Source organism: Macrotis lagotis, chromosome 1, assembly GCF_037893015.1.
Source record: "Macrotis lagotis isolate mMagLag1 chromosome 1, bilby.v1.9.chrom.fasta, whole genome shotgun sequence".
Lineage (NCBI taxonomy): Eukaryota > Metazoa > Chordata > Mammalia > Peramelemorphia > Peramelidae > Macrotis > Macrotis lagotis.
Window position 1 is genome coordinate 644,543,521 of NC_133658.1, and position 27,934 is coordinate 644,571,454.

General features: G+C 41.5%; 1 protein-coding gene across 3 annotated transcripts; it reads left to right on the top strand.

Annotated features, from left to right (window-relative positions):
• Positions 1-26,164, top strand: OAF (out at first homolog). 3 transcript variants are annotated; one of them, XM_074215275.1, is made up of 5 exons: positions 10,334-11,011; positions 19,212-19,520; positions 22,035-22,169; positions 23,029-23,209; positions 24,266-26,154. In XM_074215275.1, the coding sequence occupies exons 2-5, from the start codon at positions 19,344-19,346 to the stop codon at positions 24,532-24,534; spliced, it is 762 nt and encodes a 253-aa protein (XP_074071376.1). In that variant the 5' UTR covers positions 10,334-11,011; positions 19,212-19,343; the 3' UTR covers positions 24,535-26,154. The 3 variants fall into 3 exon arrangements, with proteins under 3 accessions (XP_074071378.1, XP_074071376.1, XP_074071377.1); XM_074215277.1 differs by lacking the exons at positions 10,334-11,011; positions 19,212-19,520 and adding an exon at positions 1-585 and having other exon boundaries at positions 24,266-26,164; XM_074215276.1 differs by lacking the exons at positions 10,334-11,011; positions 19,212-19,520 and adding an exon at positions 19,527-21,033 and having other exon boundaries at positions 24,266-26,152.
• The last annotated feature ends 1,770 nt before the right edge of the window (positions 26,165-27,934 follow it).

Consider the following 27,934-nt stretch of genomic DNA (forward strand, 5'->3'; position numbering starts at 1 on the left):
GGCGCGGAGCCGCGCTGTCTCTTTAAGGCAGGTCCTCGGGGTTTCTGCTTTCTGAAGGAAGTGACGGGATTGAATGAAAAGTGCAGAAGCGAGTGGGAGCGGGCGGCGGCGGGGCGGCGGGGGCCGGGGCGGCGGGGGCGGCGGGGGCCGGGCCCCGGGGCTCCGCTGGGTGCGCCGCGCGCCTCCCCCGGCCGGCCAGAGCCCGCGGCCGCGGGGCAGAGGCAGAGCCTCGCGCTAAGCCCGGCCCGACTCCAGCCCAAGTTCGGCGCCCCCCACCCCCCGGAGCGCGCGGGGCGAGCAGGGGCCGGCGTGGGGATGCGCTCCCCCGGGCGCCGAGCCCCGCATCCCCCCCGGCCGCTGCCGCTGCCCCTGCCGCCGCCGCCGCTGCTGCTGCTGCTGCTGCTGCTGCTGCCCGCGCCCGCCCGGGGCTCCGCCGCGCCGTCCGAGCTGAAGGTCCGGGTGCGCCTGCCCGACGGCCAGGTGGCGGAGGAGAGCCTGCAGGCGGACGGCCGGGCCGACTGCATCAGCCTGGAGCTGCGCCAGCCCGACGGCACCCTCATCTCCTTCACCGCAGACTTCAGGAGGGTGAGGGACCGGCCCCCGCGCGGCCTCCGCCCGCCCGGGCTCCTCTCTCCCGCTCACTGCGTCTCCCTCCCTGTAACTCAAGCTCGTCCTCCACCCCTGACCTCGAGGCACACGGGGGTCCCAGAAAGGGACCCCCTCCTTTCGACCCCCCCAAGAGCCGCTCACCCCCTTCAGTGCCGACTGGGCGGGGGGAGGAAGCGGCAGCCTGAGCCCTGGCACAGCTGACCCGTCCAGCATAAGGGACGCCTCTCTGAGCCTCAGTGTCCCCATCTGTAAATCGAAGGACTTAGGCTAAAGGGTCTCTGGTCCCTTCCCAGACAGAATTTCTAGGGCTGCTTTGGAATTGGATAAGGAATCCAGGCAAGCACCGGATAAAGAATCAGGATGGGTGACAGGGGGACGGAGGGGGATCGTGTAGAACAGGCTAGTGCTGCTCCGAATATGCCGTCCATTAAGCCTCTGACTTTAGACAAAGTGTTTTAGGTCCCATTTTCTTCGTGGGTTCAGATGAAGGGATTGGATGAGATTAAGAATGGTCTGTCCTTCTCCTCTATAAACTCTTTCTTACCTTGTTCTGAAGGAAAACAGCTGGTCTACCTGAGAGGAGGGTCCCTCTGTCTGTCTCCAGGTGCCTGTATATGTCTGTCTGTCTCTCTCTCTCTCTCTCTCTGTCTTTCATCTATCTGTCTATCTCTCTGTGTCACACACAAGTCCATTGTCCTTCTTCCTTCTCTTCAGCTTTCCTGCCCTGGGATGATGTACCCATTGCCATTGTCCTAGCAGATGAAAAGCCTGGTTATATTGGAGTTGGGGGGGGGGACAGGGGCTTAGACTGGTCTAGTCTTGAAGTTGAAAAGAAATGGGATTTGGGGGAATAGATGGAGGGAAGAAACTAGTTAGCTTAGATGCTGTGGTGCGTATCTAATTATATAGCCAGGCAGGAATCCTAAATAAAAATGAAAAAAGGATGAGAGATAAGTGGAAATGTGAGACTCCCTCTGATCTGCCCAGCCCTTGTGGCATGGAAGCTCTTTGGGGTCCAAAAAGGTGTTGGGAGAAACTGGGATTCTTCGGACATCCTTCATGACTCCTCAAACTATGCCTCAAAGGATTTTGGCCGTAAAATAAAGCCTTCTAGGGATCCTATCACTACTTGAGTGGTAGGGTGGGGGGGGGGGGGCTAGAATGTTATAGTAAAATAAGGTCTAGCATAGATAAAGGCCTTGAAACCCCAGTGACCAAGCAGGCTAGTTGTAAGTGGGAAAATTTGGGCCAAAGCTGCCTATTTCACACTTCCTTAGGGAAGAAAAGATTAGGGATGGCCAGATTCTGGGCTCTCAACTCTAGAGTAGTGGGACATCTCTGGACTTAAGAAACAACAGAACCCAGCCCTCTTGTTCTGTCAGTTGTTCAGGTCTCTCTCTGAGCCTTCTTTAACCCACAGACTGTCCCCAAAGGGCTGGTGTAACCCTCTTATTTACCTTCCTCTCAACCCTTGGAACTTCCCAGTTGCTTTTACTGCAAGGCCAGGAGCAGGAATGCTAGAGGGAAGCTTTTCCAATTCAGAGGAGCCTACACTTCCCTATAGCGGTCTTGGGGACTGCTCTGGAAGCTTGGGGAAGGCTCTGGGACAGAGGTGAAAAGGGGTGGGATGGGGAAACTGGGCCTAGTTTTTACAACCACTAGCTGCTGCCAACACTTAATCTTTTTACTGCTTTGCCCTGGAGGGAAGGGAGAAGAGAGGCCTGGAGAGAGTGGGGGTGGAGGCTGAGGCTAGAGGAATGGGATGGGAGCAGGGGGCAGGGAATTGGGGGAGTAGCCCCTAGAGCCTGTAGGCCCAGCTGCAGAGTCCATTTGAATTTAGCTTGTTTAACCCCTGATGTGCCACAGCCTTGGAGCCTGAGACTTCGCTATCCAGGTTTACAAAGTCTGCTTTTCAAGTTAGGCTTTGACCCACAGATTGGAGCTTCATAAATTTAGTGGCTCCAGTTTCAATAGCAAGTAAGGAAATCTGCAATGAAGGGAACTGGAATAGGAGACTGAGTTTTCTGTTACCTACTAAGGCAGAGCTTAGTGGCACTAGTGGTGGAAACCTAGGTTTCCCCCACCCCACCCCCTATCCATTGGCTATAGAAGTATGTTTAATTTGGACTCTCTTCCTTGAAGATGGATGGTTGACTTTTTCTTTGGATTTATTGCTTGTTTGGTAGAGTCTCCAGCACCTTGACTTGGGGCTGGGGGGTGGGGGGGAGGCAGGGAGGGTGTAGAGAAACCAGGGAAAGGGAAGGAAGAGTCAGAGTGCTGTTCATTAGAATGTTCTGACCTGGAGAAATAGTTTTCTCTGATGGAAAAAGTCACAAGGACAATTGAGTTTTGTTGTGTATGCGCACCTTTATGAAAGTATGGCATTAGGAACTTCACCATTTTAGAAAGATTGGCATTAGGAACTTCACCATTTTATGGTGAAGCATTGAAAAAAGTAACTTTCTTTTCTTTTAGATGTGACTAGAGAAGCTTGAGTGATTGATCCAAGGTCAATTAGCAAAGTCAGCAATTAAGTTTAGAAGAATTTAAGAGTAATTCTAATCTCACCCTATTCCTTTAGCCCTGAAAACATCAGGGAAAGAAAATTATTCTTTGCCTAGCTCTCTTCTTGTTTATTAGGGTTTGTTCCAGAATCTCCCCTGGATTGTTGGTATCATGTGATCACAGCCTTTAATTGTAAACTCAGCTTTCCATTTTCCCTCTGACTGCTTCCTGGCTCAGAGAAGGCCCTCCTCCATTCTAGATTTACCCTTTTTACCTATGACACATTCCATCATTTTTTAATTTTTTTTCTTTTTTTAATTTATTTTCATCTAAATGCATATGCATATTTTTAAGTTACAAAATAACTTTCCACCCTTGCTTCCCACCTCCCTCCCCTCAGTGTTGGTCAGGTTAGCATTATACATACCTATTTTTATAAACATGTTTACAGATTAGTTATTTTCAGTTTGAGGAATTAGAATTAAGGGAAAGAGATGCATGAGATAACTTTTTAAAAGTGTTCATCAGCTTCTGAAGGGTTGTTGGTATTTTTGTGTTTTGTTTTGTTTTTCTTCCTCTGGATGAGGATAACACAGTCTATAACCTGTCTAATACAATTGTCCTAGCTTTCTGCCATCATTTTTTAATTCTAATATCTGCATTCAAACATTACTTTTAATACCTCATGGTAATATAGAGGTACAAAGGCTATGCCAGTGGGACAATTTTGACCAACTTGAAAAACTTAAAAGTATAAATGTGATAAGAGTAGTAATTTGAGGAAGACTTTTTTTTTCCTCATAGTAGTTCTTGAAACTTTTGATAGACTTATAAGAGAAGATCATAACATAAGCTTTGGGGGGAGGGGGAATGGAAAGAACTAGTTTGGAGTCCAAAGACCTTTGTTCAGATATTGCTTCTATCATTGCAAGTCACTGAACTTCTGTTTGGGCCTTAATTTCATCATCTATAAAATGAGTGGTTAAAAAAGAACCGGATGACCTCCAAGGTACTATCCATTTCAACTTCTGGAGCCTGTGTTGCATGTCCCAGAATTTATGCAATAATCATCATTGTGCCATGTCCTGGAATCAACATAATCATAATTGTTCCTTTATCATATATAACATGGAATGACAAGGAAGATAAGAATTGGTCCTATGCCCCAGGTCCAAAGTATGTGAACAGTGGAAAGAGTGCTTGGATGGGAAGTTGGAGGATCTAGGTTTTAACTTTTCCTCAGAAACTTGCTGAGATGTGACTCTGGACAGGTCACTTAACTTCTCTGTGTCTTGTTTCCTCCTCTGTAAAAAGGAGAATGTTAAAATAAAATAGGTTCCTTTCAGCTCTAGGTTTGTGATCCTTTGAAAGGATCTAATGAATATTCATTCAGTAGTCAGTCTGAAGGAAAATGAAATGTCCTATTTCTTATTTTTCTATTTTTATTTGATTCTCTTAGGAATTTGAGGGTTATCACAATATAGAAGTTAAGAGTTGGGACTCAGAAGTTAGGACTTGGGACTCAGAAGATCCCATCTCAGATACATACTCAGATGCTAACTGTGACTCTGGAGAAGTAATTTAAACTCTTTGCACTTCAGATTCTCATCTGTAAAATAGATTGGACTCTATGGCTTCACATCCTTGCTACCAACTTCAGGCTGATGTTCATTCTTTGAGCCTGTTGATCAGGGAATTTCAGTATAAGAACCTTCCTAATGATAAAAAGTAGAATGGACTATCTTTGAAAGTAGCAATTTTCCCTAGTCTTCTGTCAAAAAGTCTAATGATCACTTGTTTCAGATGTTTTAGAGATTAATGCTTTAGGCACTAGTTAGATTAGATGACTTCTGAGGTCCTTCCAACACTGAGATCCTATGTTTTGACATCTTAGTTGAAAATTATCTCTTTCTCCTCTTTTATGACTGTGGAAACAAAACAGAAATAGTGAGAATGAGAACTCATTTGGTCTGTTAAGCTAGAGTATAGATGGAGAAAGATAATTAGGTTAGTGAGATGACTCAAAATAATGCCAAATGAGACTTGAATGACAGAATTGAGAACATTTAACCCATAATAAATTTGATGGTGATGTTTGTCCTTCAATATCAAAGAAGACCATGACATCAGAGATATGCCAAGACAAGCATCTAAGTGAGGGATTGCTGTACTAAGTTGCTAGCCTCACTTTCTTCTCCAGAATCATCTGGGTCCAATGACCAGATAAGGATCAGGATGACTGGAGATAACCCTGGGTACAAGGCAATCAGGGTTAAGTGACTTGCCCAAGGTCACAGATAGTAAGTGTCAGGTGTCTGAGGTTGGATTCTAACTCATGTCTTCTGACTTGAAGACCAGTGCTTTATTCACTATGCCATCTAACTGCTTCCCAGAATAAATTTAGAGAGGATATGAATAGCCCTCCAGGATATTAAGGACTGTTAAATGAAATCAGAGTTGTGCAGAATCAGTAAGTGGAAGCCACCAAGTCAAGATAAGGGAAAATCTCCTTAAGAATTTGAGTTACCCCAAAATGAATGCATTAGCACCATTTTCCTGAATCTTCAAGGAAAGATATGTTTAGACCATTTGTTGAGACTATTTAGAAGGCATTCTTCATCACTTATGACTTGAACTCATTGGATTTAGAGTTGAGCTTTCCTTCTAGCTGAGATATGAAAACATGTTATTTATAGGTGGATAAATAAAAATTGAATATAATCAAAGTCTATGGGCAAGGTTGTCCTATATACAGTAACCCTCATAAAGACCCTATAGGATTTCAGCCTTAAATTAAATCCTTTCTGTACAGTAATTCAAATTCATAATGTCTACACCCCTCATAATAACCCTCTTATGTAATCAGACTCATATGTGTGTAATTAGATACACATCTAATAATCTATACCTCATAACTGCCATATCCTCAGGCCTCCAACTCATCTTTTTCCTGTAAATCCTTGGGAGATTCTTGGTTTCCCTACCTTCCTTCCCTTTCTCTCCAAGAGGGCAATGGGATTAGTTCCTGGAGAGGGGGTAAGTCATGTCCCAGTTTGGCTAACTGACAAGGATCAGTGGGAGAGGCAAGGGAGTTGCATAATGGGTGAGGAGGGTGCAATGAGATTCCCAAAGATGGATTTTGATGCCCAAAAGTGATTCTTTATTCCTGATGACTGAAGAGACCAGAGGTAAGGCCAAAGTCAAAAAAAGTCATATGGTGGATGTCACAAAGTTCAGATTAAGGCTAGTGTCTCTTAAGTGACTCGGGGAGATGGAAACTCATTTGATCTTTATACTAGGGAACAAATCAAAGAAAGGAGGCACAAATGGTCCTTGCCTTTGTGTATCTGGCTGATAGGAAAGGGTTGGAAAGTACAGGGGATAATCAAAATATAAACAACAGAAATTTCAAAAGGACTAGCTAGATGGTGCCTAATGTTATTTTTAGTTCTGATGCTCTGGATCTATGAGTTGAAAATTAACTTAATACAAACTGAATCTCTAAGTTCACAAGGAACAAAAAAAAATCACCTTGTGATAGAAGGTTAATGGGAGAGACTTCTTGAAGTTCTGTGGTTTTGTTTTCTTTACTTGGTTTTTTTTTAGTAAAGATATTTCCTCCTTATTCCCTCTCATTCATGACAACCCATATGTAATAAGTTAGACAATGAGACAGGATATTTGGAATGACCTATTGAGAGCATGAGGCCCTGGGCCCCTGATTATAGTATACTATATTTAGAACTGGGAAGGGCCTTAGAGGTTATCTATTGCCACTTGTTTTATAGATGAGGAAAATGAGATCCAGAAAAGTTAAATGATTTGTCCAAGGTCAGAGAAGGGATAAAGAGTAGAGATGAGATTCAAGTCCAGGTCTTCTGGGCAGCTGCCTCTAGAAGTAGTGAGGTGGCCCATTAGATAGAGAAATGACAAGGGAGTCAGGAAGATCTGAGTTCAAATTTGACCTCAAACACTTACTAGTTTTATGAACCTTGGCAAATCACCTCTGTTTGCCTCATTTTCCTCACCCATAAAAAGAGATAATAACATCCATTACCTGAGTTTGTTGTAAGGATCAAAATAAGATAATAATTATAAATATCACTATTTAGTACAGTGTCTGACAGACAGTAAATTCTGTATAAATATTTGTTGTTGTTGTTATTCCCCTCCTACATCAACCTAAAATATAGCTCAAGTTACTTAGCTCCAGAAAAACTTCCCTGATTTTTTTTCCCCAGTCCACCTAGAACTCTCACTTTTCTTTGAACTAGACAGGTACTTGATGATATGCTGCCTTTCCTTTTTCTCCAGACATTTTCCCCCAAACACATTGGGACTTCTAAACTAATCTTTATCTCCTGCCTCTCAAGCAGCATCCTAAGGAACACTGGGTATAGACTTGATTGATTAGCTTCTCCCTTCTCTCTCCACTGCCCCTAGGAAGCAGAATATGGGGTTGGCAATAGGCTATATATAATGGAAATAAGGAGACCACCCAGTTTTCTCCAAAAGAGGACTCATCAGGCATAGCATGGAAAGGTCTTTGGTTCGGTTTCTAAGGGTTAATTTTGGAAAACCTCCAGAGGGCAGTGAGATCCAGTTGCTTGTTCCTTGGAACTTGGCGCAGGCATTGTTCCTACCACCACACCCTGAATGGAGAGCTTCCCCCCCTCCCCCCACCATACACACCCACCAAAGTCTGGAATAAGCAAGTTTTTAACAACTTTTCCTGGTTCAAACTTTGGGACATTTGCTGCTTGAGGCAAAGTGGGTGGTGGGTGCTGGTAAAAGAGAGAACAAGGTATACAATACTGAGACAGCTCAGAGGGAACTGGACTGGAGGCACAAGGAGGCTTGGGATGGGAAATCAAGGATCCTCAATTCTAGTTTCCCTTATTCAATTCAATTCAACCCTAAACAGCATTTATTAATTGCCTATAATGTGCAAAGCATTATACATGTCTGGTGCTACAAAGATTTTAAGTAGCTTCAATTCTACTGGGGAGATAAGCAGGGAAAGAGGATGGAATATCACATGCCCCCAGGCCAATCCAAATCTGAATAGAATGGAATAGAGAAAATTTACACCTGGAGAATTCCCCTTAATAGCTCACTTACTAGTCATGACACTTCCACCATCATCATTATTCTCATTGTATGGTAGCTTCCATTCCCATATTACTTCAGAGTTTACCAAATACTTTCTTTATTACAACTTGTATGACACAGGCCATTCTAATATTGTTTGTTGTTCTGTCATTTTCAGTTGTGTCTGACTCTTCATGACTCCATTTGGGATTTTTTGGTAAAGGTACTGGAGTAGTCTGCCATTCCTTCTCTAGCAGTTCTAATATTATACCCATTTTTTATATATGAGGAAACTGAGGTTCAGAAAAATGACATCATGCCTTCTCCAAGGTCTTGTAGTCAGTGAGTCTGAGAGCCACTCCTAACTTAAATACCTACTGTGTGCTAGAGACCACGTTGGGCATCAAGACTACCATAGATAAGCCCCTGCTCAAAAGGAGTTTACACATATTCCTCCTCCAAGCATGCTTCAACCTCAGTAGATTCACCAACTGGAGCAAGGTAAGGTAGAATCTGGGGACAATTGTACATCTTTATAGTCTTATTTTGTTCAGCACCTTCCCCTCTGTTTGGGATCAATCAATCAATCAAATCAACCTGATTATTGATTTCAAGCTGAAAGAGAACCCAGAAGATATTTACTTTAACAAACCCTTTCATTTTACAGATGAGGAAACAGTCCCAGAGAGAGGAAGGGACTTAACCAAGATTACATTGGTAGTATGAGAGATAAGATCAGGACCCAGTACCTCTGACTAGAGATGCAGCAAGGGAGAGACCATCCTGCAGATCCCACACCTGGCCCAGTGAGGTTTAGGATTCTGAACATTTGACAAAAGTATAAGTAAGATTCTTGCCTCATCAACCTTTGGAGAGAAATTGGAATAGTTTTTCAATCACAGCAGCCATTTAGTGAGCTTCTTTGTACAAGGAGGACATTATTCTAGGCACACTAGGGGGAAAGGAAAGTATAAGATATAGTCACAGAATCTCAGAGTCAGAAGGAACTTTAGCAGACTCTCAATCCAAGCTTTGCCTAACCAGGAACTCCCTCTGCTATGGCATGGAGCCCAAATCTACCTCCAAAGCTGTTTCCCCACTTTCGTCTAGTTCTGTCTTCAGGGAAGATTGATTGGAACCAGAATAAGGAGGATTTTGAATGCCAGACTAAGAAATTACAACTTAACCTGACTTCAGTACTGGTATTCTATCCATTGCACTACCTAGTTACAGAATGAAGAAGACCTGCATTCAATTCCTTCCTCAGACATGTAACCCTAGGCAAGTCTCTTAACTTCTTCCTCAGTTTCCTCATTTATAAAACTAGAATAATAACTAAGGTTGTGAAGATCAACTGAGATAACATATTAAAAGTACTTTGCAAACCTTAGTCTATAAATGCTGTGATAAATTGAGATTGTCAAAGCACAGGTAAGATGATATTATTTCCCTTATAATAAGCTTCCATGGTCCCATTTTCCCTTTGTGATAAAATACAAGCTCTTCTCTTTGTCATTTAAAGTTCTTCACAATTTGACAATGAACTTTTTCCAGGTTATTTTTTATTACTTCCCTTCATGAATTCTCCCTTCCAGCCAAACTACCCAACTTGCTGACACTTCTCAGATATTCTATTTACAAACTCTATGTCTTAGTAGAAGTTATCTCCCATGCCTTTAATTCTCTTCGCCTCTGATTTTTCCTTCAAGGTAGTTCAACCATTCCCCAGGTGATAAAGTTAGAGAATATGAACAGTCTTCAGAAGAAGAAATAATAACCATCAATAGTCATTTGAAAAAAAAGTTCTAAATATTTACTAATTAGAGAAATGCAAATTAAAACAACTGAGGTACATCTTACACCCATCAGATTCTCTAATATGACAGAAAAGAAAATTGACGAATACTGTATGCGATGTAGGAATAACATTATTAGTATAGTTGTCAACTGGTATAACTATTCTGGAGAACAATCTGGAACTGTGCCCAAAGGGCAATAAAACTGTGTATACCCTTTGATTCAGCAATGCCACTAATAGTTCCATATCCCAAAAAGATCAAAGAAAGAGGAAAAGGATGGAGATATATATATATATATATATATATATATATATATATATATATGAATTTTTGCTTTTTTGTGGTGGCAAAGAATTAGAAACTGAGGGGAGATTCATCAAATGGGAATTGACTGAATATATTACGGTTTATGATTGTAATGGAATACTATTGTGCTATAAGAAATGATGAGCAGGAAAAAAAATGATGAGCGGGGGCGATTAGGTGGCGCAGTGGATAAAGCATCGCCTGTGGAGTCAGGAGTACCTGGGTTCAAATCCGGTCTCAGACACTTAATAATTACCTAGCCATGTGGCCTTTGGCAAGCCACTTAACCCCATTGCCTTGCAAAAAAAACCCTAAAAAAAAAAAAAAAAAGAAATGATTAGCAGTATGGTTGAGAAAAACCTGGAAAGATTTGCATGAACTGATATAAAGTAAAATGAGCAAAACTAAGAGATTGTGCTACACAGTAACAGCAATATTTTAATTAAGATCAACAGTAAGAGACTTGGGTAATAATAATGTTTGTCCTTCATTCTCAAAGAAAACCATGATATCAGGGAAGTGATGCCATGACAAGCACATGAATTATATTTGAATGAGGTGGTGCTGTGCAATGACACCAGTCTTACTTTCTCCTCCAGAGCCATCTGGGTCCAGTGACCAGATATGATTCAGGATGACTGGAGATAGTCCTGGATGCAAGTTAATCAGGGTTAAGTGACTTGCCCAAAGTCACACAGCTAGTAAGTATCAAGTGCTGAGGTGGGGGCAGTTAGGTGGCACAAAAAATAGAACCCTGGTCTTGAAATCAAGAGAATGGCAGTTTGAATCCCACCTCAGCACTTGAGACTTAGGTACAGTGATCCACAACAATTCCAAAAGACTCATGAGGTAAAATGCTATCCACCTCTAGAGAGAGAACTGATGGAGCCTAAGTACAGATTGAAACATTTTTTTCTCTTTATTTTTCTTAGTTTTAAAAACTTTTGTTTTTAAGCTCTTTTACTTTTACTTTTAAAAACTACATAGCTAATGTGGAACTTTTTAGATGCCCAGCTCTAAAGATCTTTTCCTAATCCCTCAGTTATTGTTTACAGTCCACCAAAAAAAGTGCTTTTATAGTCACTTTATATATGTTTTATATTGATATACCTATATCCATGTGATTTTTGTCCTAGTCTAATGCATGTTCTTTGCAGGCAGGAACTTCCCATTTTTTTTTTGTATGTACAGCACCTGGAACCTTTTGAGCATTTTATAGATGCTTAATAATGACTTGTTGCTTTCAGAAAAGGGGTTAGATTAGATGACTATTAGAGTCTCTTACTGTACTAACATTCGAGGATCTAATGAACTAAGGAATGAGGACAGAAAAGATACAGATAGAAGAGCCAGTAGAAGGCAATTTGGGGGGAAAAAAACAAAGGAGAGACTAGTAAGAATAAGGTGGTAAACATGTCAAATGTTACAAAGATGTCATAGCAGATGATGACTGAGAAAATATCATTGTATCTGGCAATTATGAGATCACCAGTGACTTAGAAGTTGCATCTTCTTTTTTCTGCTCCCTTCTAAAAAGACTTAGGAATTATTTGGCTTATCCTTTGGGGTGGTAGGAGATTGATTAGCTCAACAAATTGTCAGATTTGTCTAACTGGAAAGTCAGCAAGTTATGTAGGGGGCCTCCATTCTGGGAATTTGGGCAAAAGAGAAAAGTGAAGCCCTTGATCTGGGAAGCCCTGAGTCAGCAAGACAATGGGGCATCACTGATCCACATAAAGCCCTACATTGTTTGACAAAGCTGTCTGGACAGTAATGGCCTTTGGGATTTGGCTGACAGAGCACTGATGTGTTGGGGGAAGGAAAGTTCTCTAGAGGCCAGGGGGCACCACTACAGGCCCTTGTCTCTGAAACACCACTCATTCTGGCAAAGCCCCCTCACAAAGAGCCTCTGTCTGGGGTGAGACTGCCCTGAGGATGTGTGGACATTTGTGCTTTGAGTTGATTAACCACTTCTTTGTGATTAGGAGTGACCTGGGCTTGTAGATACTCTTCTTCATGGCCTGGCATCCTCAGGAGAGTGATCTGTCCTAGACCTCACCTTATGTCTTCTGGTAGGGGCTGAGCAGAACTGTCTGAGACCTTTTGTTCTTCAACTCTGCTGTCATCCCAACTGGCTACCACACCATCATTCATTAAATACCATGTGTCTCTCTCTGCTCTGCCTAGGGCTGCTCTTAGGAGTTTCCCTCTTCTGTCCTTGTCACCACCCAGTTAGGTTAACTATAGCTATCTACCCCAAGAGAGGCCCCTGACCATCCTCCCCTCCTACCCTATAAAGTAGCCCCAATCCAGAAAAGAGTGGATAAATATTTAGATTGGCTCAACTCTGGCACAGAAATCACGCAATCCAGTGTGATGGGAAGGAGCCCAAGATAGCAAAGAAGAATCCCAGGGGGTGAGAACTGCTGCTGAAGAGCTAGAAGGGGAGGGGGGGAAGGAGAGCTAAGTTGCAAACATGGTGAGCCTTGGTATGATGGCTCAAAACCCATCCAGGCACTCAGGACAAAATGATGGACTAAGGTAGAGACACATGCACACATACATGCACATGTGTATACAGACATGCCTGCATATACACACACACACATAGTTCTCAAGATGAAATCTCGCAAGTTGACCTAGGTTAGTCATTCCAAGTACCCTTTTTCTGTCTGACACTCCTTTGTCAAAAGTGTGTTCATAAATTGACGTATCTGTGGTGGATAGATACTATTCCAGCTGTTGTCTATCAGAATGAGTTTTGTGAGGATTGGGTCTGGCATGAATTTAAGAAGAAAGGAGAGTGTGTGTGTGAGAGAGAGAGAGAATGAGAATGTACAAGAGAGGACAGATGAGAGAAAGTATATTTGGTAATATTAGTGGTATTAGAGAAGGAAGACAGAAGAATGAGTGTGTGAAAGAGGAGAGAAAATGTTTGTATGAGATCATAAGTATTTGAGAATGCTCAGGGGCATTTGAGAGAATCTATCACAGATAAACTTTTTTAAAGTGAGACAGAGCAGAAGAGAGAATGTATACATAAGACAGTATATGAAAGAGAAGTTAAATGAGACTTTTAGGCAGAGTCTGTATCCAAGGTTATGTGTGTTAGACATTATATGAGACAAGCTTTGCAGGAGAGAAATCATCTCAGAGAATGTATCTAAGACAGAGGCTGTAGAAACAGGAGAGAGACCATGTATGGGCTATTAATGTGAATGCATTCATGAGAGAAACTGGCTGAGAAAGACTGTTTCTGAAACAAAATGGTAGAGATCTTCTGTGTCATGGTGTATGTATATGAGAAAATGTAGATAAGGACAAGTTTCCCCCTCTCTCCTTGCAGAGGCAGGAGGGATCACTATGGTGTGGAACACTGTAGAGACTATCAAACTTAGTTCGGTGTTGGTTCATTTCGCTGAACTGCTTTCTTCCCCCCCCCCCCTTTGTTTTGATTATTAAAAAATAATAGCTCTCTGAGTTGGGGAGAGGGAAATATTGAAAGATGAAGATGGTATAAAAACAAAAGATATCAATAAAAATTTTATGTGTGTGTGTGTGAGAGACAGAGAGATAGAGAGTGTAGGACAGTGAGAGTTCATCAAGCAGTTTTGTGAAAAGTTTGACCCAGAATGTAACCTCTGGTCTAATAAAAAAAGAAAACGGCAAAAGAGACTATTCCATGCCCTTAGCAATCTCATTTGAAGCCTGGGAAAGACCTCAGTTCAGAATTCTCTCCTGTAGGCTAAAGGAGTTGAAAAAGCATCTCTCCCCACACACACTGGGAGCATGAAGTCAATCCTATGAAGCCACTGCTTCAGGGCAGGAAGCTATGACAGGACAAGATGTAATAACAATTGGGAGACCAGCAACCCTGAGGTTTTAGGGTAGGCACTAGACAGCTGAGAGAAAGGAAAGGGTCAAGAAGGAGCCTTCTTCTTGGAAGCTGAAGTGATCTGAACCTGTTCACCCTCTGGCAGAGGAGTGTCTGAAAATGTGGGGAAATAAATAGTGGTGTGGAGCTTGTAAGTTTAAATGCTAGTTGGGAAAGTCTGCACGAGCAAAATTGGAAGGAATGACAGCCTGACCTTTAACTCACTGGACTGAGCATCATTAGTAGAGTGGGGAGCACTGTACTATAGAGACAGACTTTATGGTTCAGCATGGCAAAATGGAAAGAGAAGTATACTTGGACTTCACATACCATCTCAAACACTTAGTAGTTGTGCTACCTAGTGCTTCCATCTGAGTTCTCTTTCCTCATTTCTAAAAATCAGAATAGAAATGCTCGAACCATCTACTTCAAAGGATTGTTCTGAGAAAAATGCTTTGTAAACCTTAAAGCACCATAGAAATCTGGTTCAGAGATGAAAACAATAACCAAAACCAATAACTCAATCTGAACCTTGGCCATGTTGACTAGCCTCTGAGCTTCGGTTGCTTCTTTGGAAGGCCTCCAATGAAGGCAAAGGTCTGTGAATTTTAGAAAAATGAGTTTTATTGATTCTTTTTGTTTTTCATCACTTCCTAATGACATCCTTTATCCCTATCCTATCCTCTTCCTGCCAATAGAACCCTCCCATGTAACAAAGAAATATACTTAAGCAAAACAAATCAGTACTTTGACCACCTCTAACAACCTTTGCCTCATTCTGTACTTAGAGTCAAATACCCCTCCAGTGAAAGGAAAGATGGGTGTTCCTGTCCTCTGCAGTCAGTAACTGTTTATTGCATTGATCATAATTTTGATTATGTTTCTGATTTGATTTTGGTTCTTATCATAACTGAACTCTATCAGTTCATAAAAATTTCCCTAATTTTGTCTTAATTCTTTATATTTATCATTTCTTAACAGCACAGTACTATTGCATTACATTCATAAACCATAGTTTGTTAAGCCTTTTTTCCATTTGTTTGTCACCCCCTCTGTTATCCCTTGACTTTGACCTCCTTGGACAGTATGTCCACTAGTAATATCACAGGGTTGAAAAGGTATTTACAATTCAGTGACTTTTTCTAGTATAGTTCCAGATTATTTTTCAGAAAGATTATGAATTCCCAGCAACAGCAGCAATGCATTATTATACAAGTCTTCCCAATAGCCTCTCCAACATGCCAGTATTTTTAAATTTTTTTATTTTAAGTAATTTGGAGCATTCTTCATTGATACATCGCATTTCTTCTTTTGAAAAATATTCATATTTTTGACTGTTTATCTTCTGTGAAATATCATCTCTCTTGTTCATATAATCTCAATTCATTATTTCCCCCTCTAAATCCATCCATTTTTTTATCCCTTTTTGAATAGCAGACCTTATCAGATTTTATGTGAAGATTTTTTTTTTTGGATTAAGAGGTTCTTCTCTTTTTTGATAACATTTTGTTCCTGCAAAAACTCTTTAATTTTAGATAATCAAAATGGTCTATTATATCTTTATGATTTCTGATATCCCTGCTTGGTTTAAGAAATTTCCCCTGAGATTATGTGACATGATTCCTTAAAATGTTTTAAAATCATGTGACCTTTTAAATTTGGTTATATGTTCATTTGGAGCTTATTATAGTATGTAGTATAATATGTTGTCCTAAACCCAATTACTTTCAAACTGCTTTCCACTTTCCCTAGTAATTCTTGTAAGAATAAAGTCTTTGTCCCCCAGCTGTTTTTCTTCTCACCTCTGTTCTGTTGCTTCTAGGTCTTGCCTGTCCAGTCTGTCCCATTAATAGAACTCTTTGAACTCTTGGAAGTCCATGGAACTTATTGAATTCTTCTGTTTTTTAACTGGCATGAAATAGATTTGATGATTATTTCACTTTCTGTGCTTTGAGATTTTTGAGAATTCAAGCATCAGAAATGCAGAGCTATGTTATTTCTATTAGGGAGAACTGCATTTCTTAGAACCTTTTGATATATAATATAAAGCAGACTTTGTTTATAATCTGGGGACCTGTTTTACATCTCATTTTCTTGTATGACCTTGGTCAAGTTATTTGACATTTTGAACCTCTCTTTATTCATCTGTAAAATGAGATGTTGGATAAAATTGTCTTGAATGTTCCTTTCATTCTAAATCTATGATCCCCTTCCCTATTTAACAGCATTTAAAGTAATATATCAACAGATTAGTGCTTAGCCCAGGGAAGCTAAAATTTCACCCCCACCCTGAGCAATCCCCAATTCTACGTGCATGTTTGGACCAAACTAAATTGAGTATGAAGACCAACTGCAAAAGAAAGAAGTTATTTTTTTTCCTAACATCTATTTACATCTCCACCCTGGGAGGCCTAGGAAATATCACTTACAGAAATTTAAGTTTGGTTCCTATATCTATAGTCTTCCCATCTAAAAGGGTACCCAAGGTATAATATAGGTTAGGTAGAAGACATTATTTCCTCCACTAAAAAGAGATGCCTTAAAATGTGGCCAAAATTGGGACAGCTAGGTGGTGCAGTGGATAAAGCACCAGCCCTGGAGTCAGGAGTACCTGGGTTCAAATCTGGTCTCAGACACTTAATAATTACCTAGCTGTGTGGCCTTGGGCAAGCTACTTAACCCCATTTGCCTTGCAAAAGCCTAATAAAAAATGTGTACAAAATCACACATTGAAAAAGACTTAAAACACAATATAATAATCTATAATTCTCATTATACTTTCCTGTGAACTTGATATTTATAGTATTAAACTTAGTGACACTGTCAAATAGGCATTTCATTTTCACGACAAATCTTCACTTTCTTAAGAACTTCCTCAAGTCCAGGATCAAATGAGATAATATATTTTTAAATTGTTTAGTACTTAATAAATGTTTATTGAAGGAGTGAATGAATAGTAGGCACTTAATAAACATTGGGGCTTTGGCTTATCCTCTAGTCAATTATCATCTTCTCTGAGAAATGTATAGTAGTTACAGAGAACATCTCCTGCATTGAAACCTTATTGAATGAGGGACCCCAGAAGCTCCAGGTCTCTCAAATTCATGAGGTTTCTTCTAAGATGGAGATGCTGATCTCAGGATCACTGTTTAATCACCTCTGTTCAGTGGGGGGGAAACACAAAACAGAATACATCTCCAGGCTTGAGAGCTAGACTCAGATTTAGTGGGATTTGCAAGGACTTTACCTACCATTTGCAAGCAGTCATCATAGGTACCAGGGACTGGCAGGGGTGGGACTAGGGTGGAGGACTGGGTGGGAAGGAAGGGGTCAGAAAATTCTCGGAGAGATAGTTTCATACTACATATTCTAGAGAATAGATCTGAGCAAGAGCTTAAAGTCTACTAAGTAGGTGGCAGTTCTTGGTTAAGTGGCCAATGTAAGTATCCTTTTCATCATCCCAAGACACCAAATCCTTCAGCATTGAGCTAGCACTCCTCTTCTTTTGATGTCCTTGGAGCTAGCTAGGTAGTGGTATAGTGGATAGAGTGCTTATTGCTAGGTCTGGAGTCAGGATGACTAGAATTCAAAATCAGTCTCATATACTTACCAGCTGTGTGACCCTAAGCAAATCTGCCTCCTATCCTCTGTCTGCCTCAATTTCCACATAATAATAGCACCTACATCTTAAGGTTGTTGTGGGGATCAAATGAGATAATATTTATAAAATGCTTAGCAGAATACCTGCACATAGTAGGTTTGTTGTCTTTTCCCTTCCCCTCCTTCCCCCAGGCAAATTCAACTCAATTCCATATAGTCTCCATGTGCATGCTCTTGCAGAGCACATTGATGGAGAAATAAGGGAGGTTCATGATTTCTCCCAATAACTCCCCTAACAACCTCATCCCTGAGTAAAATCCATATTTCCACCCTCTGCATTGACTTGGTTACTCTCTTTAAGTATTTTTTCCCAATTATGCAAAGTCCACATGGTTCTTCTATTTTGGAGATGCCTGGAAATGTCTGGGAAAAGAAAGCTAGCTGAACCCTTCCCACCTGCCTACTATCTGATGTATTTTGGCAATAAAAACCACCCTCTTCTCATATCTCTGTTACCTAGCATGGGCTTCTGGGACTACTTCCCTTTGAATCAGCCCTGGGAAATCCCCATCAAGGAGGAAGTTGGGAGCCCTGTGGGAGGCTGAGAACCAGGCAAACTTTTCGTCCAGATAATGTCCTTTTGTGAGGAAGAAAATCAGTATAGTGATGGATAGAAAAATTTATAGGGGAAGGGGAGGGTAAAATCACAGAGAAGGAGATGCTTCAGAGACAGACTAGGATGAAAGGGCATAGATTCCAAAAGTATATCCCTTAAAAGCAGAAACTGCCTTCAGAGGAGAATCACTGGCTCCCTGGGAGAGACAGAAGAAAAGAGGACTTTAGTGTTTGGACAGGATTAGGGGAGGGGAAAAAATTATAATGAGGGAAGTATTTTCACTGAGGAGATATTTTTGGGTGTCTCATCTTCCTCAGAATATTTCCTCCTAAGTACTGAACTAGAAAATTACTCAATTTACATACACTCTATAGGAACTTACAAGTTCATCATGCTGTAGCAGTAGTCTTGGAGACAAGAACTGAGTTGAAGTCTTGGGCCCTCTGAGCCTTAGTTTCCTCAACTGTTAAAAGGAGGTTATATATATTATACCTGCCTTCTGTGGTTGTTGTAGGAAAAGTCTTTTATAATACTTAAAGGACTACATACATGTAAGATTATTAATATTCATACAGAATAATAGAGAACATAAAGACAGAAGGCTATATGGACAAAAAACATTAGAAATTTAGATATCAGATTTGAGTTAAGGAAAGAAAAGATCAATTGCCCTAAAAGATATCATTATGCTCCTAGCAGAGTCCTAAGGGTTAGTATTTACTGTAAGAGTTGTTAGCAAAATAGGAAAAATAGATAATTTCATTTCTTCTGTGCACCTTCTAATCTAAAATTTATTTGATGCCTCTTTCAGACTGAAAATGACGGATGATGTCACAAGGAGATGTGGCCAGTCCATATTCCATATGCCTCAGATGATTTGAATATACTGTAAAAATGCTATAAATATATTGAGAAGAGTTATTTTTAAAGGGAAGAATCTGAAATGAATGCTAGGATGGATTTTTTATACCATTTGGCATCTCCTTCTGACTCAAGTCTGAGGATAGGAAATCTGGCTCTGGTTCACCTGGCAAGAGATGAGCCCTGGAAACGAAATCCGACCACCTCAAGTGCCTTACCCCTGGTTGCCACTCCTGCTGACCTGAATGAAGGAGGGAGAGTATGAGAGAGAGAGAGAGAGAGAGAGAGAGAGAGAGAGAGAGAGAGAGAGAGAGAGAGAGAGAGAGAGAGAGAAGAGCTCAGATGGCTCAGTGTGCCTGGGTAGGGAGATTCCAGGAGCTAGTTATCAGAGAAAGGATTTCCTGTTGAGAGAAGGCCAAATAAGCCTTCAGCCCTGATTCACCTTCCTCTCGGGTCTCCCAGATCATGAGGGAATTGGAACCTTTCCTCCTGTATGAGAGAGATTGTCTTGGTTGGGATGTTTTAGGAGGGGAGAGGGAAGAGGACACTGGCTGGCCGTCACCATCTTTAAAATTCATTAAAAAAAATAACTGCTCCTCCACTCCCAGGAATGTTGTGAAGTTAAAAGTAGCTCAGAAGGGAATAGCACTTAAGAAATAAGCTAGGTTTCACTGGTTTACAGCAATTGTTTCTTCTCCCACCCACTGACAGTTTCTATTGAATCGTCATTAACAATAAATTTTGAGGGTATACTGGATAGAAGATGGAATAAAGTAGGAAAGTATTTAATAGTATTTACTGGAAATTAAAAAAAAATGAGGCAGTTCTCATTCTAATCAGAGAAAACAATACAGATAAATTGAAGAGCTCAGCTGAAGATGGTACAGATAGGAAGGCCCTTACAGATAGTAATCAATGGGAGTGGCCATGCCAACCCAGCATCTAGAAGGACCACAACTGTTGGCACAGGGTGAGCTGGTTGGAGTCCGAGCAGGAAGTAGACTGGGACATTGGAAGAAAGGCATATAGTACTTGAAAAGGGGGATATAGTCATAGAAAATATGAGCCCATCAGGGAACTGGTGGTCAGTAATAATTTTAATGATGATAACTAACATTTATGTGGTGCTTTAATATTTGTAAACAACTTTACAAATATTGACTCATTTTACCTTCACAAATCACCCTGTGAAGTAGGTACTATTATTGTTCCCATTTTCCAGATGAGGAAACTGAAGTAAACAGAAGGATCACACAACTAGTAAATGTTTGAGACTGGATTCAAACTTGGCTTGAATCTAAAGCAGTGTTGTTTACTGAGGAAGAGCATTGGATTTGGTATCAGAGGAATTGAGTTCAGATCCTGCCTCTGGCACTTACCAGCAGTGTGATCCTGAGGAAGTTGCTTAACATCCCTGGATCTCATTTTGCTCAGCTCTAAGCTTAGACCAGAGGATCTCTAAGACCCTTTCTAAGTCTTAATCCTCTGAATTCCATGACTAAAGGCCAGATTAGTGTTATACACACAGATGCCAGAGGAGTCCAGAAATGAGGCCTCAGCAAAGATTTGGAATATAGTCTGCTCCATGAATGGAATGGACCTGAATTGTGCCATGAAGGATGACTAGAATTTAGACAAATGGAAGAGGAGACACTAGCCAAGTTTGAATGATGCCCCCAAGGCCAGAATACAAGCAACATATTGGAGGAAATAAACCAATTTGGCTGGAAGATCTGAATTTATGTAAGAGAGTATCTTTCAAGGCTGAAAAAGTGAGTCAGAGATATAGCATTGAAACCTCAACTGTAAGGCTAAGAAGTTTAAATTGTATTTACTAAATGTGGTGGAGAGCCTCTGCCCCTCAATTTGCCCCTGCCCCTTCTGTCCCCTATCCTGAGCCAAAGTTCAAACTGTGAATCAAGAACAGGAAGAAACCCTTAACCTGCTGCTAATACCATTAGCTGCCCCATCTGGAGAAAGGAAAGTAAAAGCAAAGAGTAATTTATAACAGCTATGTCTCTGAAGTGATGGACTCTGATATCAGGGTTGGACACAAAGCAGCAGCTGGGACACCTGCCTATCTCTGCATTTACAACCTTGTGTTATCTTTGCCTAAGACACCCTGACCTTTCTTCATCCTCTAGCTATAGTGAGAAGGTTGACAACAGGAGGTGGGGAACCCAATCCCCAAGTGAAATAAATGTTTATGGAATGAATTAATTTGCTATGAATAATTGATACACAGATAATTGAAAGTTATAGAGTCATAGAATTTTAGCACTAGAAGGGACCTTAGAGATTGTCTCAATGATGGAATATAACATACTTTGAAAATGAAATATTTTCTTCTGGTGGAAGCTTTGCCCTCTTAAATGATTTCATTGGAAAAATTTCCAGACTGAAAAGCCTGTGGCATGATCTGACCCAACAGGAGCTGGTGTGCTTGGAAGTGTTTTATTCTAGTTCTTATTTTAAATGGAATTTGCCTGGATGGGCAGATCATAAACCCTTGTTCCTCAGTAAACCATTTCATAAATTGCTGTAATTAAAAAAAGTCATTACCCTTTGATGAACCTAGTGATGATTCACTTGGGACTTAGGTTAGAAAAGGTTTGGGCAGTCTCCCACAGCTGAGAGGAACTACTCTGTCCCCCTAGGATATCTTTGTCCAATCTTGGGTTTTATGCTCTCCTGGGGTATCTGAGGAGGGAAAAATGAATTCCACTGATCTCTACCTTTCTCTTTCCACCCTATTCTTTTTCTCCTCAATCAGGATGTAAAGATCTTCAGAGCCCTGATCCTGGGTGAGCTGGAGAAGGGCCAGAGTCAGTTCCAGGCTCTCTGCTTCATCACAAGGCTACATCACAACGAGATTATCCCCAGTGAGGCTATGGCTAAACTTCGGCAGGTGAGAGACCCAAATACAACTACTGTTGATCTATGACCTCTGGCTCTTCAGTCTACCCTGGTCCCACTAACCAGAGCCCAGATCCATGACAAACCAACTCCCCACCCAGACCCAAGCCCATACCCACCAAACTGAGTCTCAACTCCCAACCCACGTAGGACTAGCCTCCCACCCTGCCCCTACTCCTCAAACTTTGGGACCTCAAACTTCTTCCTCAATCCATTTTTTCCTAATATTCTATCTCTCATTTCCACAATTGAGCTACTACTCCTTGTTCCAACCCAATTCCCCTGCAGTTATCCCATTTTGGTTTCTCAAATCCCTGGACTCTTCCCCTAAAGTCCTTCTCCAATCCTTAAGACCATAATATAAGAATCTTCTCTCAGTACTTCCTTACCCTTATACTACCACCTGTCCACTTTCCTAGATTTGAAATGGATGGAACCCCCAAGGCCATTCAGCTATGGTGTGGGGATAGGAAGTCCAGATAAAAGTTTATAGAAATGTAGTGGAAATAATATCACTCTCCAATCCCACTATTGGCCTAATATAAGAGCAAGTTCATCCTGCTGGTATCCAACCCACCTCATCTCTCTCCCCGCTCCAAAACTTAACCAAATCTAGGAGAGAAGGAAAAGAGGAAAGAAGTAGCAGGGAGAAGGACCTTACTAACTCCTTGAATTATGCCCCCCCACAACATTTATAGTTCCAGAATACATATGGTGAGAGATGAGGGCTAGTCACATATGAGGCTTTTGGGGGGAGGGTATGTGAACTGTATAAAGGAAAAGGAACCCTGTGAGACTACAAACAGACTTACCCTACTTTCTCCCCTCCCTATTCCACCTGCCCCCAACAGAAAAACCCTCGAGCAATACGTCAGGCTGAAGAGGTTCGGGGTCTGGAACAACTCCACATGGACATGGCAGTCAATTTCAGCAAGGGAGCATGGCTGAGCCCCCATATCCACAATGTGTGTGCTGAAGCCCGGGAGGCCATCTACACCCGGGAAGAGGACGTCAAATTCTGGCTGGAGAGAGGTCAGGCAGATAACTTCTCCAGCACTGGGCCTGGAGCCCCAGCCTTGGCTCTGTCAAATTAGGGAGGAGGCCACACAGGCCCCAGACATAGAGAACTTTCCGTCTAAGGGTGGAGGCTATATACAAACAGACAAATAAAAAAGAACAGGGACTTGGAAATTCATGCAGAGAGACAAAGTCCAAAGGCAATGCTAAGGAGATGGGTTGTCATTCAATGTTTTGGGAGAAAGAAGATCAGAAATACAAACTGCTGTTTAGAGATCTTGAGAGTTGAGTCTTATTCAGAAGGACATCAGGGACTTGGGCTAGTAGGCTGCTGAAAGTGGGAGAACCTTTGAGGAACCTTAGGGGCCATGTCTGTCACTTTCATTTTACTGCCCTACTTTTCTAAAGAGAAGTGGGCACCAGGACCTGGGAGCTGAAGGCCTTCCCATCACTTTCTTGGCCCTCCTTGACTGAACCCTACCTTCCCCTGCTTCTACCTATCTGAATTCAATTCTTCTCCTGTCTTCCTGTTTCCTACAACTCCTTACCCCAGCCTCAGACTCTAGCTATCTTCTTTTCTCCATAGAGAGGCAAAAATAAATTGAGATGCTGACAGTCCTAAGTCAGAATTACCCCCACGTTCCTCCTATTTAGGGCCTGGCTACCCAGAGAGTTCTTAGGATCTAAAACTAGATAAAGACATTCCCATGTTATAGCAGAGGAACCAGAGAGCGCCCGAGGGGTTACAGAGGCAGGTTTCAATCTCAGATTTTCTGACACCCAGTCCTGGGCTCTCAGCTCACCAAGGCTTTCAGGGCAAAGGTTGAGTTAGATTGCTTCCTAACACCAAGGTCATAGGGCAGTTTGTCCCCTCCTTTGATTAGGTACTCTGGTTGAAGTAGGAGTGGCCTGGAGCCTGGAAGTAAAGGCTTGCACAGACCAGACCAAGGCCTCAGGACACAGCTCCAAGGTCATAGAAAAAGACCAGGAAATAATTGGAGAGGGACGGAAAGTTATGAGAAATGCAAGGCTCTTCTCACAATCTTCTTTTTCCATCCCACTCTCCCACAGGTGTAGATGGCTCTATGTTTGAAGTACTGCCTTCACAGCCCGCTGACCTTTCTAGTTGCCGACTGGTAGGTGATCGATGGAAACCTTGCCTCTGTCACTACGGGCTCAGCTTAGCCTGGTATCCCTGCCTACTCAAGTACTGCCACAGTCGGGAACCCAGTGGCCGCCTCTCCTCCTATAAGTGTGGCATCCGCAGCTGCCAGAAGAGCTATAATTTTGACTATTATGTGCCCCAAAAACAACTCTGCCTTTGGGATGAAGACACCTAGCCAGGGCTGGGGGTACTGAGCCAGGGAGGAATGAAGTGAGTTGCTCCTCTCAGGAGCAGAGAAAGGGGCTCCAAAGTCTCTCCTTTCATCATTCATCCCTTCTGGAACCTCAGGCCCCTTGCTCTATGACTGTGAAAAGGGATGAAGTTAACACAAGGGTTTGCTTATGACCACCCCTTCACATCCCCAAACCCTAGTCTCTGCTTCTTTATTGAGGGTAGGGAAGAACCCATTCTAGCTCCCTCCCCTTAAGGTATGTCATTTTCAAGTAACCAAAATGTGACATTTCTTTTATTTAACTCTTGAAAAGCTCAAACCTTAAGAAAACCCTGCTTGGGGGGAGTACAAGTCTGTTCTCTACCTCTCTCCCCACATTCATATTTCTCTTCCCTCACTTAGAAGGAACCCATACAACTCCCCTTCCACAAGGGGCTTGACAGTACCCCTTCTTCAGCAGCAGAACTTCTGGGGATATCCCCCTCTAAAGTATGGGGATAGAGGTAGAAGTTGGCATCAATGAATTACTCTGAAGGACAAAGGGGGAAGGGTTAGAGAGGATCATAAGCCATACCTCTCCTCCCCTTAGAAAACCAGGATAGGGAGCAGGGGATAAGGTGGGGTGGAGAGATCTCCCCATTCCTCCCCCAACCCAACCATAGTGCCTTTATCTTCCAGATCAGGACCTAGCTAACCAGTATGATTGCCAGCAATATTTTTTCCATTTCATAAGATTATTTTTGTAAGGAAGGGGGAGGGGAAGGGTTGAATTCCAGATTTTTAATGCAAAGTATTTATCATTTGTATTAGAAATAAAAGAACTTTTTACTTTATCAATGTTTGATCCATACACTTGCTCCAGTACATATTGGTTATAACTTTGAGCCAATGCTGCCACCTGGTGCTCAAATAACACTATGCAGACCCTTTGCAACTGGGCCAGAAAAGTTAATCAACTCTCGATATTTTTATTAATATTTTTTAAATTAAAACTTGCTGTGTGCCCACATGGAGCTAGGAGTTATATACTATGCAAAGAGAAGTGCAAACAAATGTCTGGGCTCCAAGTTTGGAGGATTATAATTGTAATAATAGTTATATTTTTGTATAGTATATCATTTATATTATGCCTCCTAGGTTCGAGTCACTAAGCTAAGCACTTTCCAATTATTATTTTATCTGATCCACCAACAACCCTAGGAGAAACAAACTGTTATTATCCCCAATTTGCAGTTGAGGAAACTGAGGCAAACATTAAATGACTTGCCTAGGGTCATATATAATTAATAAGAGCCTGAGGCCAATCTGAACTTAGGTCTTTCTGACTCCAGGCCAGGTGCACTTATTCACTGTCATCTTGCTAAGCGCATTACAAATATCCTTTCTTGTGATCCTCACAACAAGTCTGGGAGGTAGATGCTGCTGTTAGTTTGCCCATTTCACAGTTCAAGAAGATGCTTGTGAAAGAGCAGTGAGCAATACAAGACAATAATCAATGCTGGACTAAAGGCAGGCTATCCTCAGAGGATGATAGATTGAGTTGGAAGTCATCTAGATATCATTTTATAGATGAGAAAGCCGAGTTCCAGACTATGGGAAGCACACATAAATAGCAGAATTGGGATTCTAAGTCCTCTGCCTCTGAATACTTATTCCATTCTACCATTCAATTCCCTAAGTGATATCTATTTGAAAGGAAAAATCATATATATATATATATATATATATATATATATATATATATATATGTATATATATATGTATATACATATACATATATATGTAGTATTTTGCATATATTATTTTCTCACACATGTACATATATGCATATATGCATTGATACAGTGTGTGCTTGTGTAATATGTATATATTATATATTCCATGGATACACATAGGTAGACACTTAAAACCTGGTCACACAGCCTGTGTTAAAGACAGGACATGAAGTAATCTGGATGCTAGCTGAAAGTATTTTGGACTCAACAATTCTTCATGAAACTGTTTGGAAAAAATTTTTGGACTCAATTTTTCATGAAACTGTTTGGAAGGAATATAATCAGGATTAGCAAAGTGGATATTCATACCAATGAACTAAGGACATTAAAAGTATTCAAATTTTCGGGGGCAGCTAGGTGGTGTAGTGGATAAAGCACCGGCCCTGGAGTCAGGAGTACCTGGGTTCAAATCCGGTCTCAGACACTTAATAATTACCTAGCTGTGTGGCCTTGGGCAAGCCACTTAACCCCATTTGCCTTGCAAAAAAAACAAAAAACTAAAAAAAAAGTATTCAAATTTTCTTTCCTGGTGCCTACAGAGGGAAGCTGCTTAGAATAACCCTCCTTAGAAGCAAATCTGCCATGGACCAGTCTCCTCAAGCCTTACCTGGTATAAAGAGTGTGCTAGAACTGAAGAACTAAGTTCAAAGGGGACTGGGGCAGGGGTGGGGGGGCTTACCCTAGTATTGGACTATTCAGATGTATATGAGGATTTCTTCTACATCCTCCATAGGCCAATCAAAAGCATTCCCAAATCTCTGGAGAATTTCTTCTGTATTTTCCAATTGACAAATTCAAAACAATTGCAAATCTCATGATTCCAGAGCTAATTTATTGCCTGTGAGAGATGAGAGAAAACAAGGGAAGAAATCCCTAAGTATAAATATCATATGACATCATATGACATCAAGTATCTCTTGAATATTCTGCCTCTGCTATTTCCTTATGCTACATGTAGGTCTACATGTATTACTATTACTATGAAGCAGGCAACAACACTGGTTCAACTTCACATATAGCCAAGGATATTTTCAATAGCTTGGGGAAGCCCTGTTACCACCCTAAAATCTATCCCTAACCAAAAGGCCATAATGTCTAAAATTCTCACCACAAGAGTTATTAATTTCAGATTTAAGAGTACCATCTCCACAAGGGCCTCTATGAAGATGTATGCTAATCCACTAACCCACCAATCCCCACTACCTAAATTGATTTATCTGATTAGCAAGCTCCTGAGGTGAGGAGGTACATAATTCAGGGTTTGTAGGAGTATGGGAGAATATCCCTATAATAGGAGTCACTTTGAGGGCACTGTATTTAGGAGCATGGGTCAGGGTTACATAGACTAGGAAGAGAGAATAGAAAAGAAAGAGAAAAACAGTGCAGAAGTTGAAATCCTCCTGCCATCTGATACAGACAACTTAGGGTGTAAGAAACCTTTCCTTCAGGGATGGAGCCAAGATGGCGACAAGAATGGATTGTGTCTTAGGCGCTCTCTCATAAAACTCATAAGCTAAGGACTCTAACTAATCTTTTGAGAGACAGAACCCACAGAGGGACCCAGAGAGGCAGTTCTCCTACTCTAGGTAACCTGGAAAAGAGCAGAAAGGCTCTGCTCTCCAGGGTCG